The sequence below is a fragment of the Phocoena sinus genome, chromosome 19 (assembly GCF_008692025.1).
Source record: "Phocoena sinus isolate mPhoSin1 chromosome 19, mPhoSin1.pri, whole genome shotgun sequence".
Classification (NCBI taxonomy): domain Eukaryota; kingdom Metazoa; phylum Chordata; class Mammalia; order Artiodactyla; family Phocoenidae; genus Phocoena; species Phocoena sinus.
Window position 1 is genome coordinate 39,639,888 of NC_045781.1, and position 17,872 is coordinate 39,657,759.

The 17,872-nt window shown below is 45.8% G+C and overlaps 1 protein-coding gene across 1 annotated transcript in view; it reads right to left on the reverse strand.

The window, feature by feature from the left end:
- CMTM4 (CKLF like MARVEL transmembrane domain containing 4) overlaps nt 1-17,872 on the reverse strand; it is a 71,291-nt gene that overhangs the window by 11,865 nt on the left and 41,554 nt on the right. Inside the window, exon 2 of the mRNA XM_032613098.1 lies at nt 7,302-7,478. Coding sequence (XP_032468989.1) covers nt 7,302-7,478 — 177 coding nt within the window. The remainder of the gene's footprint in view (nt 1-7,301; nt 7,479-17,872) is intronic.

The following is a 17,872-nucleotide window of genomic DNA, read 5'->3' on the forward strand; positions in this document are numbered from 1 at the left end:
TTTATATTTAAAATGGAAGATACTCAAGATAGTTTAAATGGAAAAGCATGACTTTAATGGTTCCATTTTTCTGCACTCACATATCACAACGTACATGTACACGTGAAAGACAATCTAGGGAAAATATTCTAGAAGATTACACCCACATATTATAAATGGTTACCCTGGATGGGTGCTATCACATATGATTTTATAACAGCTTTCTTGAGATATAATTCACCACAATCTAGTTTTAGAACATTTTTAGCACCTCCAAAACAAACCTCATATTCATTAGCAGTTAATTCTTTTTTTTTTTTTTTTTTGGAGGGGTGTATGCGGGCCTCTCACTGTTGTGGCCTCTCCCGTTGCAGAGCACAGGCTCCGGACACGGAGGCTCAGCGGCCATGGCTCACGGGCCCAGCTGCTCCGTGGCATGTGGGATCTTCCCGGACCGGGGCACGAACCCGTGTCCCCTGCATCGGCAGGCGGACTCTCAACCACTGCGCCACCAGGGAAGCCCACTTACAAGCTTTTATGTAGACATATGTTTTCATTTCTCTTGGGTCATCACATGATTTTATTTTTCCTTTGTTATCTGTATCTTCCACTTTTTCTGTAACAAACACTTACTACTTGCACAGTTTAAAAGGCTTAAAACTGGAATACTGGGGGCTTCCCTGGTGGCGCAGTGGTTGAGAGTCCGCCTGCCGATGCCGGGGACACGGGTTTGTGCCCCAGTCCGGGAAGATCCCACATGCCACGGAGCAGCTGGGCCCGTGAGCCATGGCCGCTGAGCCTGCGCGTCTGGAGCCTGTGCTCCGCAACGGGAGAGGCCACAACAGTGAGAGGCCCGCGTACGGCAAAAAAAAAAAAAAAAAAAAAAAAACTGGAATACTGCAAAAGTTAGTTAGCATCAATATCTTGAGTTCCTTGGCCATGAAACAAAATTAAGGCTTGTAGATTCACCCTTCGTATTAGGGAGCAGACACAGGCATACCTTCAGATGTAGATTTGGGGATGGGCTGGGTTTAGTCAACACTGGTGCTTTTTGTTTTTGTTTGTTTTAATGCTTTTAATGGGGCATGTACTCATCAGCCACGTGCTTCATGTCTGCCGCTGCGGTAGCTCCCCTCCCTGCAGTCTCACACCCAGCCAAACTGCTTCCTGGGGTCGGGGGGGGGGTGCCCAGAACACCCAAGGTTGCAGCCCCTTCTTAGGCCAGGAGATGAGGAGGAAGGGCACCCTCACACACACATGCTTTCTGGTCTCTCCTTCATTAACACACCAATAAGCACAGGTGGGAGCCGAAGTAACTCCAATAACTGATCATCGGGATCCGGCCCACAGAGAGGTTTGACTTGTACACTGTTCAAAACAGATTTGAACAAGCCAACATTTAAACATCAGAAGACTGCACATAATAAACTTCTAAAAAAAACAAACAAAATCCATCTTTCAGCTGCTCTTGAAAAACTGTCCTGAAGGCCCATGAAGTAACACAATTGGCTGTGACTGAGTAGAACAACCTCTCCGTCTCCCAGACCCCTGGCCCACCTTCTCACTTGCCCATTTCCGCCACATGCGCAGCCCCGGGGGGCCCTGAGTCTATGACCCTGATCCAGTCCTAGAGAGTGGGCCATCCTACAACGTGCCCCCCACCCTTCCATACTCTGTGCCCAGCGAGTACCTGTTCATCCCTCAAGGCTCAACTGGAATCTAGCGTTTTCTCCGAATTTCCCTGACTGACCTGCTCCAGGCCCCCTGCCCCGAGGAATCCATTGTGTTCTCCCAGGCCTCACACCAAACGGGATCACCCAGAGCACACAAACCACAGTAGAGCAGCTGGCATCTACCTACCCTGCGCTTTCAGTTCCCAAAACCTGGCCCAAAGCAGGTGTTCAATACCACTGGGCTCTGTGGCTAGCTCGAGTCAGCCCTACACATGGACAAGAGAAGAAGTTTACAACCACTCGGACCATACAGTGCACTGACTTGTGCTCAAATGGCCCCAGTATCAAAGGGATGATCGTAGTACTGATGACAGGGGCAGCTACCATCTACAGAGAGCCCACTGTGCCAAGCATATAACTCCCAGTGTCTCACTGAGCCCTAACCTAATTACCATCCAAAATACCTATAATAATGAGGAAATTGAGCCCTAGAAAGGATGAGTTTGACATAATGAAAAATATATATTTGGTCTTTGTCCCAGATTCCTTGGAATTTCCTGAGTGTCTTTTGTCATTCTTTTTTTTTTTTTTTTAATTTATTTTTGGCTGCGTTGGGTCTTCGTTTCTGTGCGAGGGCTTTCTCTAGTTGCGGCAAGCGGGGGCCACTCTTCATCGCGGTGTGCGGGCCTCTCACTATGGCGGCCTCTCTTGTTGTGGAGCACAGGCTCCAGACGCTCAGGCTCAGTAGTTGTGGCTCACGGGCCCAGGTGCTCCGTGGCATGTGGGATCCTCCCAGACGAGGGCTCAAACCCGTGACCCCCAGGCAGACTCTCAACCACCGAGCCACCAGGGAAGCCCCATCTTTTGTCATTCTTAATGAGGCCCTTTCAACTGTCCCTGAGTTTATGCTAATGAAGTGACTCTCAAGCCCCTAGATAATTTCTGGATGGGGGCTGGTTATCAGAAAAACCAGCCAGGTGATTAGAGGGTTGGAACTTTCAGCTCCACAGCCCCTGTGGGCAGGAGAGGGGCTGGAGATTGAGTTCAACCTTCAAATGGCCAAAGATTTTAATCAACCACGCCTACATAATGAAATCTCCATAAAAGCCTGAATGACATGACGGGGTTCCACGTGCCAGGAGGGTGTTGCCCCCCAACTCCATGGGGACAGAGACTCCTCTGGACCCTGCCCTATGCACCTCTTCCTTTTGGCTACTCCTGAGTTGTATCCTTTAGAACAAGCCAGAAATCATAAATAAAGCACTTTTCCAAGTTCTTTAAGTTGTTCTAGAAAATTATCGAACCTGAGGAGGGGCTTGTGGGAACTCCTGAATCTGCAGCTGGCCAAGCAGAAGTGCAAGTCACCTGGGACCCCATCTGTGTCGGGGGCAGTCTCACGGGACTGAGCCCTTTAACCTGTGGGGTCTGCAGTAACTCTGGGAGTTAGTGTCAGAACTGAATTGAATTGCTGGACACCCAGTTGGTCTTGGAGAATTAGAGAAGTTCTCAGTGTGGAAAAACTACACAGATTTGGTGTCAGAAAAAAACACATACTTGGTGTCAAAAGTGGTGTCAGAAAACACTACACAATGAGTCGTGGCGAAAGCCTCAGAACTCTGCAAGTGGCCCTTCTGGGGGACTGTTCTCAACTCACCACAGCACCCAGCCTGGGTTCTCAGGTCGGGAGACATCTGTGGGAGGAGCAGGGGCCACAGAGGCCACTAAGAAGGAACACCAAAGAGAAAGAAAAGAGACTGAGATTGTGGTGTCATCAGAGGCAAGAGGAGAGAGTAGGGCAGGAGGGACTGAGCTGAGCGTATTCCGGTGCTGAAACGGTTGGGGGCGGCGAAGAGGGCTGGGAAGCAACCATAGGATCCAGGAGAACAGAGGCCCCCAGTGATGCTGACCAGAGGACTTTCAAGGACAAAGTCAGGGGAGTGGATGGGGGAGGGAAGAGGCAGTCCTCGTGTTCGGGAAGGACACAGGCAAAGCTTTTTGGGGTGTTGACACTATCCTATCTGTTGACCCAGGTGATGGCTACACAGTCTTTTATCATTCTTCACTAAACTGTACATTTACTTTTACAAATTTTTCTGAATATGCTGTATTTGATGATCAACGCTGAGACAAGAGATCAGGAAGCAGCGAAGTAGAGAAGGTGTGTGCGGACCTCCGTCTGCTTTAAAAAGTTTGGCTGCGCTTACAGGGCTTGAGGGCTCTGAGTGCCGGCTAAGGAGAGTGGGAGCGCCCGGGGTCAATGGTAGGAAGAAGATGGAAGGAGAGAGGGATGGGGTGGCAGAGGAGGCCAGGGGCACCAATCAAGGTGAACACAGGTAGAACACATGGGCGTGTGAGCTCCCAACATACAGAGAAAAACACACATCACAGAATAAGTCCCATAGAGTCGCTAAAAAAACAAACAAAAAAAACAAGCTGATATTAACACACTCTTTCTGATTGCATCAAATAATGCTTGTATAAAATATATACTTTGCATTGTCCTCCTTATGTACCATTTTTCATGCATATGTGAGTCAACTTATCTCCCGAAATGACCCAGTTTTCTAAATCTATACCAATCACACCCTACGTCACTCATCAGCTGGCTCTCTTGGGGTCAAGAATACTCCTACCACCTTGTTAGAGAAACACACACACCCAAGGCCAACCCACTGTGATGATTCCAGCCGGATCAGCTCTAAGAAATCACTTTTGCTCCCATCCCTGAGAACAGATGACCTGGGCTCCCATCAGTAAGTACCATCTCCTCGAGTCCATGAAACTTACATACTCTTTCGTTGGATAAGCAGACACCTTCACCTGCTCTAAAAGGGTGGAAATCCTGCAAAGGATCCCAAAGGACAGAAAGTGTTCTCAAGTGACCACATCACCACCCGGTCATCGGCCCTAGCCAACACCATCCGAAAGGAAAGTAGGGATGTTAACTTTCCAGTGAAAAGGATGCGCTTCAATATAACTCCAAAAATGTGGTTGTCAACCAGTGAAAGTCTTTCACGGTTAAAATAGAAAAATCAGGATTTAAGAAAGCTCAACAAATAGGTATTTCTCGAGATAAGATAAAGGCCAGTATGAATTAGTTAGAAATCTGAAGTATGAAGTCTTTTTTGCTGTTGTTATGGTGATCTGTGATCCTTTTTTAATTAATTAATTACCTAACTAACCGATTATTTTTTTGGCTGCGCCACACAGCTTGTGGAATCTTAGTTCCCCAACTAGGAATTGAACCTGGGCTCGTGGCAGTGACAGGGCAGAGTCCTAACCACTGGACTGCCAGGGAATTCCCAGTGATCCTTTTTTTTTAGTTGAAATGTAGTTGATTTACAATATTATATTAGTTTCAGGCGTGCAGTACAGTAATTCAGTATTTTTGCAGATTACACTCCATTATAAATTATTACAAGCTAATGGCTATAATTGCCTATGTTATATAATATAGTGAAGTATAAAGTCATCTAACAGATTTATGGCTGTCAAATAAGTAGGTAAGACAGAATTAAGGGAGTGAAGTCAAAGCTGGTGGAAGTTTACAGGAGAATGACGTGGCTGACAGACACCAAGGGCCTCTGACTCACAGTAAGGTTAATATTTCTCATACTGGCAACAGCGCCCACTGCTTTGAAGCCTTTATACACACTGTCTCATTTCATTCTTAAAACAGCCCTGTAAGAAAAATATTATCATCTCAACTTGGGGCTCTAAGTGACTTGCCCAGGGTCATACACAGCTCTTAAGATCCACCTTGGACTTGAATGCAGACAGGTCAGCCTAACTTAAAGCCAGTGGGGTTTTTGGGGTTTTTTTTTTTTTTTTTTTTGGCTGCATCGGGTCTTAGTTGCGGTATGCAGGCTCTTGCCTCGCAGCATATGGGATCTTAGTTCCCCAACCAGGGATCAAACCCGCGTCCCCTGCATTGGAAGGCGGATTCTTAACCACTGGACCGCCAGGGAAGTCCCGCCCCTGGGTCTTAACCATCCTAGCAGCTGCTTCTTTGTCAAACAGGATCTCCATCATGGTTTCATTCACAGCCTGGTCCAGCCCCTCCCTCAGAAAGTATTTATTGCGGCCTTAGAAACTCCCGGGGACCTGGGTTTCCAACGTACCTTGCCCCACAACAATGACCTTGCCCCCATGGAGCCTGCGTGTTAGTTGGGGGGGGGGCGCGGGGGCGGGGTTTGTGAGGGTCTCTTGCGCTACCTGTTCATTACACTATCAGTTTAGAGCACAACTCTTTAAGCATTTTCTTATGGATAACACAGACTTCATCTTAAAAAGAGCTGAGACATTAAAATCTGTCACCAAAACCTGACAAAATGCCTCCAGTATCTTGAGGTTTTAGAGCTTTTTTCTTAGTTTTCAATGCTGGGACAAAAACCATCTGAGTTTGCAACTGACAACTTTTCTAGTCCAATCCTCTTTTTATTTCTCCTCCTAAAAGAGTCTGAACAACACAGAGAGCACTCTGTGACGAAAACCATCTCCTCTTGGTCCCCCACATGAACACCATGGGAGTGGCCCCGCCAGGCAAGGTGACCAGCCCAGGCCTCCTCCTCCTGCGCTCCTGCATTCGGGCCACACTTTCCACGGTGCTGCATACACCCAGCACCGGCCGCCAAGAGAGGAGCCTGCATGAGGGCAGGTGGCCTCAGAGCCCCCCACCCACCCCCAGGCACAGAAGGAGAGGCAGCTGACAGTGCTTGCCTGTGTCTCCCTAACTGGTTCCCTGTGAGCTCCTGCACGTGCTGATCTGCAAAGAAATATCAAGAAAACCGACGGCTGTGAAGTTCCCTTTTCCGTTTGGCACAGTAAGGACAAGTTACACAAGCCCAGGAAAAGGGGCCTGGAAGTGACCGGCCCTGAGATGCCTATGCCGGTCAGAAGGTAAGGCTGTCAAACAGAGTTAAGAGGGAAGAGGACACATTTCCTCAAGACTCTCTGATCAAACCAGCAAACCGTCTGGGACCTCCCAGCTGCTTTGAATTTAATAATATTCCTAGGTTTCACAAGTTAATGGCAATTTCATTCATATTTTCAATTCTTCCTGAATCAATATTTTTGCAAACAGCTTTTGGGTCCAGTGTGAGAAATATGCAAACGTATTAATTCCATGTTCTCTTTCCCATATTCTATAAATATCAACATAACCAATCTTCTCAGAGGACCCCAAAATCGAAATGACATCTTTAAAGGGGTCAGAATAGGGGCTTCCCTGGTGGCGCAGTGGTTGAGAGTCCACCTGCCGATGCAGGGGACACGGGTTCGTGCCCCGGTCCGGGAAGATCCCACATGCCGCGGAGCGGCTGGGCCCGTGAGCCATGGCCGCTGAGCCTGCGCGTCCGGAGCCTGTGCTCCACAACGGGAGAGGCCACAACAGTGAGAGGCCCGCGTACCGCAAAAAAATAAAAATAAAATAAATAAAGGGGTCAGAATAATTGTTCTGTTTCTACCATTAGTGAAGATTCCATTAATTTTGTAGTCATTTTATTCAACCCAGTAAGGAAATTTAAAATTTCACAGTTGCATTACAATGGAATATTTAAGTATCAAAATGAGCTGGAACCAAACATGCCATGGACTGATTCCGTGCAGCACCCGATGCTTTCCTAATCTGAGAACGTGACTTCTACTCACTGTCAGGTTCCAGTTGATCTGGGGGATCCTCATGTGAAGGTTGAGACTGAACATAATCAGCAAGACTCCAGTCACCACAAACGCACTGCAGCTCACAAACTCAAAAAAGTAGAGGCCTTCACACGGGGAGCACTCCATGATGGTCTCTATGCAGATGAATGCGATCAGGGCCAACATCTGGGAAGAAAGTTACAAACACACATGTACGTGTACATTCAGCACACATCTGTGGACACACGTGTCCGCAGCATTTAAATAAAACTCAACCGCTGCCGCCACATACAGCCCCGGAGTTTCTCCCCTGGGGACAGCAGTATCATGGTCAGGAATGTGACCTGATCCAATTCTTACCCAAGAACAGGTATAGGGGGCTTACTGAAAGGATCAGATTCCTCATGTGAACAACCAAGCCCCACCACAGGACACTGACACCAGGCTGGTGCCGTGCAGCTCCTCGTGAGGAAGCAAACAGGAACATGCCCTCAGTGGTTTTAGTCTGCCTCTGCCACGAGTAAGTGGACACTGCCTACACACGCTTCTCATGTATAGTCTCCACCACAAGGATGCCAAAGATCAAGAGAGCAGGGTCCTGGTGGCATCTGCAACTACCCTGCTGGTTCAGCTGAGTTCACACAGGCTGACTGAGACCCTTGATGGCTTTAGGAGAAGGATTTGTCTAACCCCCTTCCCCCATTTAGAAGTCCCACCCAAAAATAAGGCCCACCTAATTAACTCATGAGCCATGCTTTTAAAAAGTTTATCATTGGACTTGATGATAAAGAGACAGCCTGGCAGTTTATAAAAACATTTTAAATCTACAAACAATAGAATCAATTTCTTTCGGAAGGACCAAAGTAACACTCTAGCAGTATGTCCCAAGCGATGAGAGATCATGAAAGCAAACAGGTATCAATGGAAATCACCAGTTTCAAAGGGAGATTTCAGGAACAGGAGGTGGCAGAGGGGCTGAGTTAGTGGCCCTGTGATCAAGGAGAAGTCAGGTGGTCTTACACCTAAAACCAGACCAGTCTTGGGCTCCTGGTCTGTACCCCACTTCCGCAACCGAGTGCCTCGCCGCCCACTACCTGTCAAGCCTGTGCCAGAGCTTCCAGGCCGGACCCCCCCCAAAAGCCAAGGAAGCACAGGCAGGCAGCTCTGTGGTTCCAGATTTGTCCTTAGAACCAGCAACGTCAGCATCACCAGGGAGCTTGTTAGAAATGCAGAATCTCTGCCTCCCCTCCTTGACCTCCAGAGTCACAGTCTGCTTTTTGGACAACATCCCTAGATGACAGAAGTGTGGGAAGCATAGGAGGCACAGGCTGCTCTGGGGCCCTTCTCCACCTCCAGGAGTCCCACTCATGCCTTTCAGTGCCATGCTCAGCTCACATCTTCCCCACGCCCTTCCTGACTGCACCTCTCCCCACCAGACGTGACTGATCCTACCCTCTCCCAGGAAAGCTTGCACGTCTGTGGTTGCGTTCCATCTATCACACTTGCCACCATGGATCTCTCTGCCTCCTGAGCTCTTTGAGGGTAGGGGCCAGTCCATCTCCCTCCACTCCCAAGGCACCAAGCTCACTAACCTGCACAAAGCCAGCGAATAGGGGCCCGGGGAGCCTCTTCAAACCCACCCCAACAATTCCTGACGGACTTGTCAGTCTCCACATGAAAGGAAGGGAGGCTCTGCTTTTTCCATGCCTTTCTAACAATATGTGGTCTTTCCATATTTCTATTCGAAGTCAACACGTAACAATTATGGGCCTTACAGCATACTTTGTGCTTCTCCTAATGGCTCTCCTTATAATTCTCTACAGAACCAGACACTTTCATTCTCAATCTGAATTACATGCCTGACTTGCAATCAATTCACAAAGAAAGAGTTCATATAAGGGAAACTCCTAAAAAAATTTTTCTTTCTTATTTTTTTTACCCCTGTAATTGGACCTAGTAATCTTGGGCAAGAAATAACACACATCAGTATAGAGTTACAAATGTCTCTGGTATGCTAACTTCAACCGTATTTGTGTGGGAAGGTAACATCTACATTCTTAAATATTAAAATAAAAATGGTTTCAAGAATATGCAAATCCAATAGGCAATTCAATAAATACAGACAAAATTCCCTGCTCTCTAGCTCATATGCTAATGAAGGAGTTTTTAAAAGTAGATTAATAATGTAGCATGTTAGACAGTGATAAATACAAAGAAGAAAAATCAAAGCAGGTAAGGAGAATGAAATGTAACCAGGCAAGGGTGTTCAAAATTTTAGGCAGAGTGACCACGGAAGGTCTAAGAAGGTTCTAGATTTATTACAAAGGATATTAAAGTATACGACTGAAGAGCCAGATGAAGAGATACACAGGGCAAGGTCCAGAAGGGTCTCAAACACAGGAACTTCCGTCCCCCTGGAGTTTGGAGTGCACCCCCCGCCCCCCATCACCTGGATGCGTTTTTGGTTCACCAACCTGGAAGATCAATCCTCGAGTTCAAGACTTTTTACAAAGCTTAATCTGGAGCCCCTCCCCTTTTCAGAGGTCAGTGGCTAAGGTTGAAAGTTCCAACCCTCTCATCACCTGGTTGGTTCCCCTGGCAACCAGCCCCCATCCTTAGGAGCTTTCCAAAAGTCATCTCATTAACACAAACTCAGGTGTGGCTGGAAGGGATCTGTTAAGAATATCAAAAATAGGGGGCTTCCCTGGTCGCACAGTGGTTAAGAATCTGCCTGCCAATGCAGGGGGCACAGGTTCAATCCCAGGTCCAGGAAGATCCACATGCTGCGGAGCAACTAAGCCCGTGTGCCACAACTACTGAGCCTGTGCTCTAGAGCCCAGGAGACACAACTACTGAGCCCGCATGCCTAGAGCCCAAGCTCCGCGACAAGAGAAGCCCCTGCTCGCCACAACTAGAGAAAGCCCACATGCAGCAACAAAGACCCAATGCAGCCAAAAATTAAAAAAAAAAGAATATCAATATCAAACACCTCTTATCATTTAGGAAATTCCAAGGGTTTTAAGAGCTCTGTGTCAGAAATAGAATGAAGACCAAATATATATTTCATTATTATAAACCACAATATCACAAGTATTGCCATGTGTAAAGATACAGATACATACATATGCACTATATACATATAATAATTTAATCAATCCCCCACTGATAGGTCATTAGGTGGTGTGAATACTCTAATAGGCTGTACACTTTTTATAAAATTTATTATATTGAAGTATAGTTGACAATGTACTGATTTCTACTGGCAAAGTGATTCGGTTATACATATATTTCCCTGTGCTAAACAGTAGAACCTTGTTGTTTATCCATCCTATATATAATAGTTTGCATCTACTAATCCCAAACTCCCAATCCATCCCTCCCCTATCTCCCCCTCCCCCTTGGCAACCACAAGTCTGTTCTCTATGTCTGTGAGTCTGTTTCTGTTTCATAGATAAGTTTACTTGTGCCATATTTTAGATTCCACATATAAGTGTCAGAGTGTTCTGCCTATGTTTTCCTCTAAGAGTTTTATAGTGTCCAGTCTTACCTTTAGGTCTCTAATCCATTTTGAGTTTATTTTTGTGTATGGTGTTAGGGAGTGTTCTAATTTCATTCTTTTACATGTAGCTGTCCAGTTTTCCCAGCACCACTTATTGAAGAGACTGTCTTTTCTCCATTGTATATCCTTGCCCCCTTTGTCATAGATGAATTGACCATAAGTTCTAGTAAGCAGTATACTTTTTATTTGCCTGCACTTTGGCACAGCAAATCAAATTTCTTCCAGCACACTGAAATCTAACAATCACTGCTGAAGCAAAACCTATCAATTGGCCAATAAGAAAATAGGGACTGGGGGAATTCCCTGGTGGTCCAGTGGTTAGGACTCCATGCTCTCACTGCTGAGGGCCTGGATTCAATCCCTGGTTGGGGAACTAAGATCCCCCAAGCCATGTGGTATGGGGAAGGAAGGAGGGAAGGAGGGAGAGAGGGAGAGAGGGAGAGAGGGAGAGAGGGAGGGAGGGAGGGAGGGAGGGAGGGAGGGAGGGAGGGAGGGAGAGAGGGAGAGAGGGAGAGAGGGAGAAATAGGGACTCAAAGTTATACTGGAAGCCAACAACTTCAAAGCACCTAAAGAATCAAAAGTAATTCAACTTATAACAATTCTGCAGTAGACAAATACACAAGGAAAATTGCACAGAGATGTTCAAAAAGATGTAAATAAGGAATAGCTATTGCAGTTGCTAAGCGGGAGATCACGGGTGTGCCCTTGAAGAGAGCCCTTTCCGTGTAGCATCTACCAACTGACCAGGAGCAAATATTTGCACAGTTGATAAGTAAACTGATATTAAAACATTGTCAGATTTCCACAACTATGGCTAATTATGATTGGCAACATCAAAAAGCGGGGGGTGGGGGGGACATAGCTGGCTGATTAAGGTAACATAAAACTTTAAAAAAATTCATAACCCCCCTGTTACCAGTGGTGGGAGTGAAAACCATCAGGACCCTTCTGAAGGGCTGTGTTAACAACAGCATGGTTCACAGTACATCCCGTTCTCCTCCCTCAGGGCACATTGTAGGGTTGGAGATTTGTGCTGAGTTTCCTGGGGCAGATTTACTCTCAAGATGATGAAGCTTATGCTCCAACATCCCATCCATCACAACTCCTTTTCCCAGGTGGTGATGGAGTAACAGTGGGCATTTTGGGGATTCAGCAAACTGGAAGTTTTGGGGTTTTTTTAAAAATTATTATTTATTTTTTGGCTGTGTCGGTTCTTAGTTGTGGCATGCGGGCTCCTTGTTGAGGCAGGCAGGATCTTTCATTGCAGCACACGGGCTTCTCTCCAGTTGTGGCGTGCGAATTTTCTCTTCTCTAGTCATGGCACACAGGCTCCAGGGCATGTGGGCTCTGTAGTTGCGGCGCGCAGGTTCCACAGTGCATGGCCTCTGTATTTGCAGAACGCGGGCTCTAGTTGAGGCACCAGAGCTCAGTAGTTGCAGCATGCGGGTTTAGTTGCCCCGAGACATGTGCGGTCTTAGTCCCCGACCAGGGATCGAATCCACATCCCCTGCACTGTAAGGCGGATTCTTTACCACTGGACCACCAGGAAAGTCCCGGCTAACTGGAAGCTGAGTGAGAGAGACGGTGAATTTGGGTTTGGTGGTCGCTTTCATGTACAGCTATTGTAGCCTTCCCTCTGACCTGACATCATGAGGAAGAAAAAGGTGCTAAAATTCACAAGATCAATGTGTCTGACAGTGCCAAACTAAAAGTGTGGGTGGTGAAGGGGGAACGGGGTTTGAAACATATGGAGCCAGAAGTTAGCATTCTTTGGAAGGAGAATTCTTCAGATCATCAAAACGCCCAGAACAGTAAGTGGACAATTCTGTTTTCATTGGTGCCTAAATGGAAGTTGTGCCCTATCAGGAATATATCCAATAATGCAGAGTATGCAATTATAAACACACTATATACCTTTCCTCCCTTTTTGGTGGGAATCACACGAAATAGAATCTATCATTATTCTGGGGTTCAGGGAATTCCCTGGTGGTCCGGTGGTTAGGATTCCGCAATCTCACTGCCGAGGGCCTGAGTTCAATCCCTGGTTGGGGAATTTAGATCCCACAAGCCATGCGATGCGGCCAAAAGAAAAAAAAAAACACATTAAAAAAAGAAATTCCAGGGCTTCCCTGGTGGCGCAGTGGTTGAGAGTCCGCCTGCCGATGCGGGGGACACGGGTTCGTGCCCCGGTATGGGAAGATCCCACATGCCGTGGAGCGGCTGGACCCGTGAGCCATGGCCGCTGAGCCTGCACGTCCGGAGCATGTGCTCCGCAACGGGAGAGGCCACAGCAATGAGAGGCCCGCATACCGCAAAAAAAAAAAAAAAAAAAAAAAAAAAAAAAAGAAATTCCAGCAGTGGTATTATAAAGAGCAACTACATATATGTGGGAGATTATTACAATTTATGCAGCCCCATGTATCAGATCACATCATAAAGTACCTGACAAATCTTGAACTGATAAAGTCTGACAGTCCCCAATAAAATGGCACACAAAGTTGCCTCCAACGAATGGAAACAGCCTGAAGAAACAAATGTTCCAATGACAACTTCCTACACACATTCATCAATAAGTTGATGTATGCAGTGTAAGAGTATATTGATTGTGTAATGATGGTGCTCAATACAATGGAGTGGCAAACTAAAACCTGAATTGTTCTTGTGTACCCCTAAATTTCAGATCGATTTTTGTCTACTTTTTCAGAATTAACTGATCATACTAAAATTCAAATACCATCGATCTTAGTGGAGGCCAAAAGTAAAAACAGAAAGAAAACACTTTTAGAATTTGTAATTTTGTATGCTTCTCATTCTTAAATAGTCATTATTGCACCCAGTTTTATATTTTTAATTTCCTATCTTTTTCCTTAGAGTGGGTCTCCAAAGTCATATGAGTCTCCAGCCTCTCAAAAGCTGGCTCTGCTTCTGACTGTGGGCAATCAAAGGTGAGTGGATAAGATACGTTACTTCTGGCAGCAGCCTTCAGGATCTGTGAGCAATTTCACCACGCTCCCGCCCCCGCCCCCGCCAGCCAGCAGTGCTCCTGGTGGGGGTGGCCTCTGAGTAAGGCTGATGGGCAACCAGCTCCAAACTGACCTGAGATGAATGTGTAACATAGGGGAGAAGGAAACCTCCCTTGGGTTAAGTCATGGAGATTTTAGGTTTGTTTGTTACTTCGGCATAATCCAGCTCATGCCGACTAGGAAGGGCATCTTGGCATAATGTTAAATTTGCACAACAGGTCCTGGGTATTTAGTACAAAACTGCAAATTTTTACAGGATGAATGTTATCACACCACTCACTCTTAAAGACACCCGATCCAAATGGTTTTACAGACCAATTCTTAACAGACTGTCAAGGTAAAGATACTGCCTATGTTATATATATAAATTTATTTATTTATTTTTGGCTGCATTGGGTCTTCATTGCTGCATGCAGGCTTTCTCTAGTTGTGGTGAGCAGGGGCCACTCTTTGTTGCGGTGCACGGACTCTAGGCGCATGGGCTTCAGTAGTTGTGGCTCACAGGCTCAGTAGTTGTGGCACTCGGGCTCAGTAGTTGTGGTGCACGGGCTTAGTTGCTCCGTGGCATGTGGAATCTTCCCGGACCAGGGATCGAACCTGTGTCTTCTGCATTGGCAGGCGGATTCTTAACCACTGCACCACCAGGGAAGTCCAAGCCTGTGTTATTTAAACTAACAAAGAAAAGCATAAAATATTTGGAATTTCTGGGATTTATCTATGTGGTAGGACTGTGGATAGATTTTTTTTTTTTAACTTAGGCTTCTATTATTTTCCAAAATTTCTACAAGTACATCTTTTTATTTTAAAAATGAAATGATTTTATGTATATAAACACTTTGGGGAAACATCCAGATTTATTATGAGTTACGTGTTAGTGACCTCTAAGAATCATTCCTTATTTCTTTTGAAACCATTCATGAATATTTTTAAATGACATTATATACTTTAATGGAAAATGAAAGTCGCTCTCCAAATCTATGTCAGTCCCATTTCTTTATCAGAAGAGTTCATCATCTCCAAGGCCTCCCTGACCTCAGACCATCCTGTTTCCTGGCCACCATTGCACTTTTAGTGCAGGGAGTGGGCACGTAAGAAACAGGGCAGCCTTCTATATATATATATAAAATAGATAAACAGCAAGGATGTACTGTTTAACACAGGGAATATAGTCAATATCTTATAATAACCTATAATGGAAAAGAATCTGAAAAAGAATATATATACATATCTGAACCACTTTGCTGTACACCTGAAACTCACACAATATTGTTTGCTTAATTTAAAATAAATAATTCACACTATTTATTTCAGTAAAAAAAAAAAACAAAAAAGTGTCACTTTTTCCAACTTCTGAAATACTGTCCATTGGTTTTTTGTTGTTGTTGTTCTCACTTATAAATAAAACAAACTGTATTTCAGTAAAAAAGAAAAAAACAATTAAATATAAATTTCTTTTAACAAAAAAGAAAGGAAAAGAAAAAGGGCAGCCTTACTCTCACCAATGGGATGGCAAGGATCCTCCCCCCATGCCTCCCAAGTGAACAGTACTGTCCTGGGTATCTATGAAGGCATCTTGGAAGGTTAGACAAAATCCTAACCTTCCTTGATCACCAGTTTATCAAAGGATTTAATGAAGCTCATTTTAAAATACACCTGCAAGCAAAAATCACAGTATTCAAAAACAATTTTCAGGGGACTTCCCTGGTGAGGCAGTGGTTAAGAATCCGCCTGCCAACGCAGGGGACATGGGCTCAAGCCCTGCTCCGGGAAGACCCCACATGCCACGGAGCAACTAAGCCCATGTGCCACAACTACTGAGCCTGCGCTCTAGAGCCCATGAGCCACAACTACTGAGCCTGCGTGCCACAACTACTGAAGCCCGCGTGCCTAGAGCCCGTGCTCCACAACAAGAGAAGCCACCGCAATGAGAAGCCCGTGCACCACAACGAAGAGTAGGCCCCGCTGACCACAACTAGAGAAAGCCCGCACACAGCAACGAAGACCTAACGCAGACAAAAATAAATAAATAAATTGGGGGGAAATAAATAAAATTAAAATAAAAACAATTTTCAGGACTCTTAAAAACCACCAGGTGCAAAAATGACTCTCCATTTGAAGATGTCTGTCACAACGTGAATCTGTGGTGGCTCCTATGTAGCCAGACAACTTCTTCAGTGACCTTGACAGCTCGGTGGCACCTGGGGGCTTGCTGTGCTCAAAGTCTGTTCCAACCCAGCCAACACACCCCATGATACATGCACAGACAGGTAACTAACCAGGTACCAGGAGCTCAGGGAGGGGTTGAGGTTTGGAAGGCAGAGGGTCACTGAGGGTTTGGGGAACAGCAGAAGGCTCTAGAAGGCTTCCTGGAGAGCACTGGACTCGGTGATGTTAGAGAAAAAGCAAGAGAGGAACATTTGTGCATGGTAGTGCCTAGCTTTCCAACTGAGTTCCTTGGTTGGGGGTGAGGTGAAAGGTAGGGACAGAACCCAGCCCCTCACCCAAGTACCTTTGTTTTAGAGGTTCTTAAACTCTTCTGACCAAAGAACAGGACACCTGTTAATAGACTCCTGAACCAACACTACAGGAAGCATAGCTTGCAAATCAGCAGTCTGGTTTATACACTGGGAAAATATTTCTGTTGTGCTTTTTTTTTGTTGTTGTTGTGCTTTTTAAAAAGAAACTTTTTTTTAAGTTTTAAAACTGTGGCAGTCTGACCCTTCCAGTTGCAGAGAAGCAGTCCTGAATTCGCACAGTGTGCTTCGGTGTGGTCCCCATGGCCACCCACCTTTCGGTTTTCTCACGCTAAGCCCCATGCTGTTTCCATCATAACAACATCCTTCCTGGTCTTGGGGTCCTTACAGCACATCGGTATATTAACAGTTCTGAAAAGGCTCACGGTAAAAAAAAAAAAAAAAAAAAACCTGTTTACTTTATTTGATGTGAGGATTATGTTACCTGAACACAGAATGTTTTTATTCCTCGGCACACCTATTAATACTACATAGTGGAAAAAAAAAACTACTACATAGTGGTGTTTGGAGAGGAATGAGTTTGGGAAACACAAAAAGCTTGTGCTGGTCAGTATTCAACTTTGTCAGGTCATACACAATTTAAACGCACAGACTAAAATACAGAAGCTCATTTACTCAGCAGGGTAGCAACCAGTAAGGACCCTGTTAACTGAGTGATACACACACACACAGAGCAAGGTCCAAAGTACCTTCAGAATCAGACCAAACTCTAATCATCTCTAGCACATTCAAAATTAAAATGTCTCTCTTCCACCGGTACTGAAAAATTATTTGAGAGATGAGACATGGCTTGTATTTAGCCACAAAGATCCAACAGGCAAGTTGTTAAAATGCCACTTCTTCTGGAAGACCCCACGATGTGCAGAAGAGAGAACCCAGAGAGGGCAGCAGAGGGCACTTCAGGAAGCAGCTCCATTCTTATCACTCACAGTGCATGCTTAGATTGGGTCCTGGGGCCAGAACTGCAGAAGAGGCACAGGAGCCCTTTCCCTTCCATCTTTCTGAGTCTGGAGGCCAAGGAATTGAAGTTGCTCTATATAGGGCCAAACAACAGATCACCTTAAAGCGTAAGCTCCCAGGCCAGAAGCCATGCGGCCTGATCTGCAAAGGGTCTCAAACAGCTAGCTGTGCAGTGCCAGGCACCTCAGATTGACAATGGCTTGCATTTAGGGAGCATCACTAATGTAATAAGGATGCTCTCAGGCCCTGTGCTGGGCAAGGTCCATTTGTCATCTCTGATGCTCATGACCGCACCTCCATGGAGTGGCCCAGAAGCTCTGTCCCAGGCCCCAAAGGTAGTTTCTCCATATACCTCGTTCTTCTACACCAGATGCCTAATGGTTGATTTATCCAGGGTCTAGAACCTCCCCACACCCTTGGCCATGGGAAAAAGCATCAGTGTATAATTTCTCTTCAATGAACACAGCACAAGACCCGGGGAGCCAGTGTCACGCAGGTCTCTG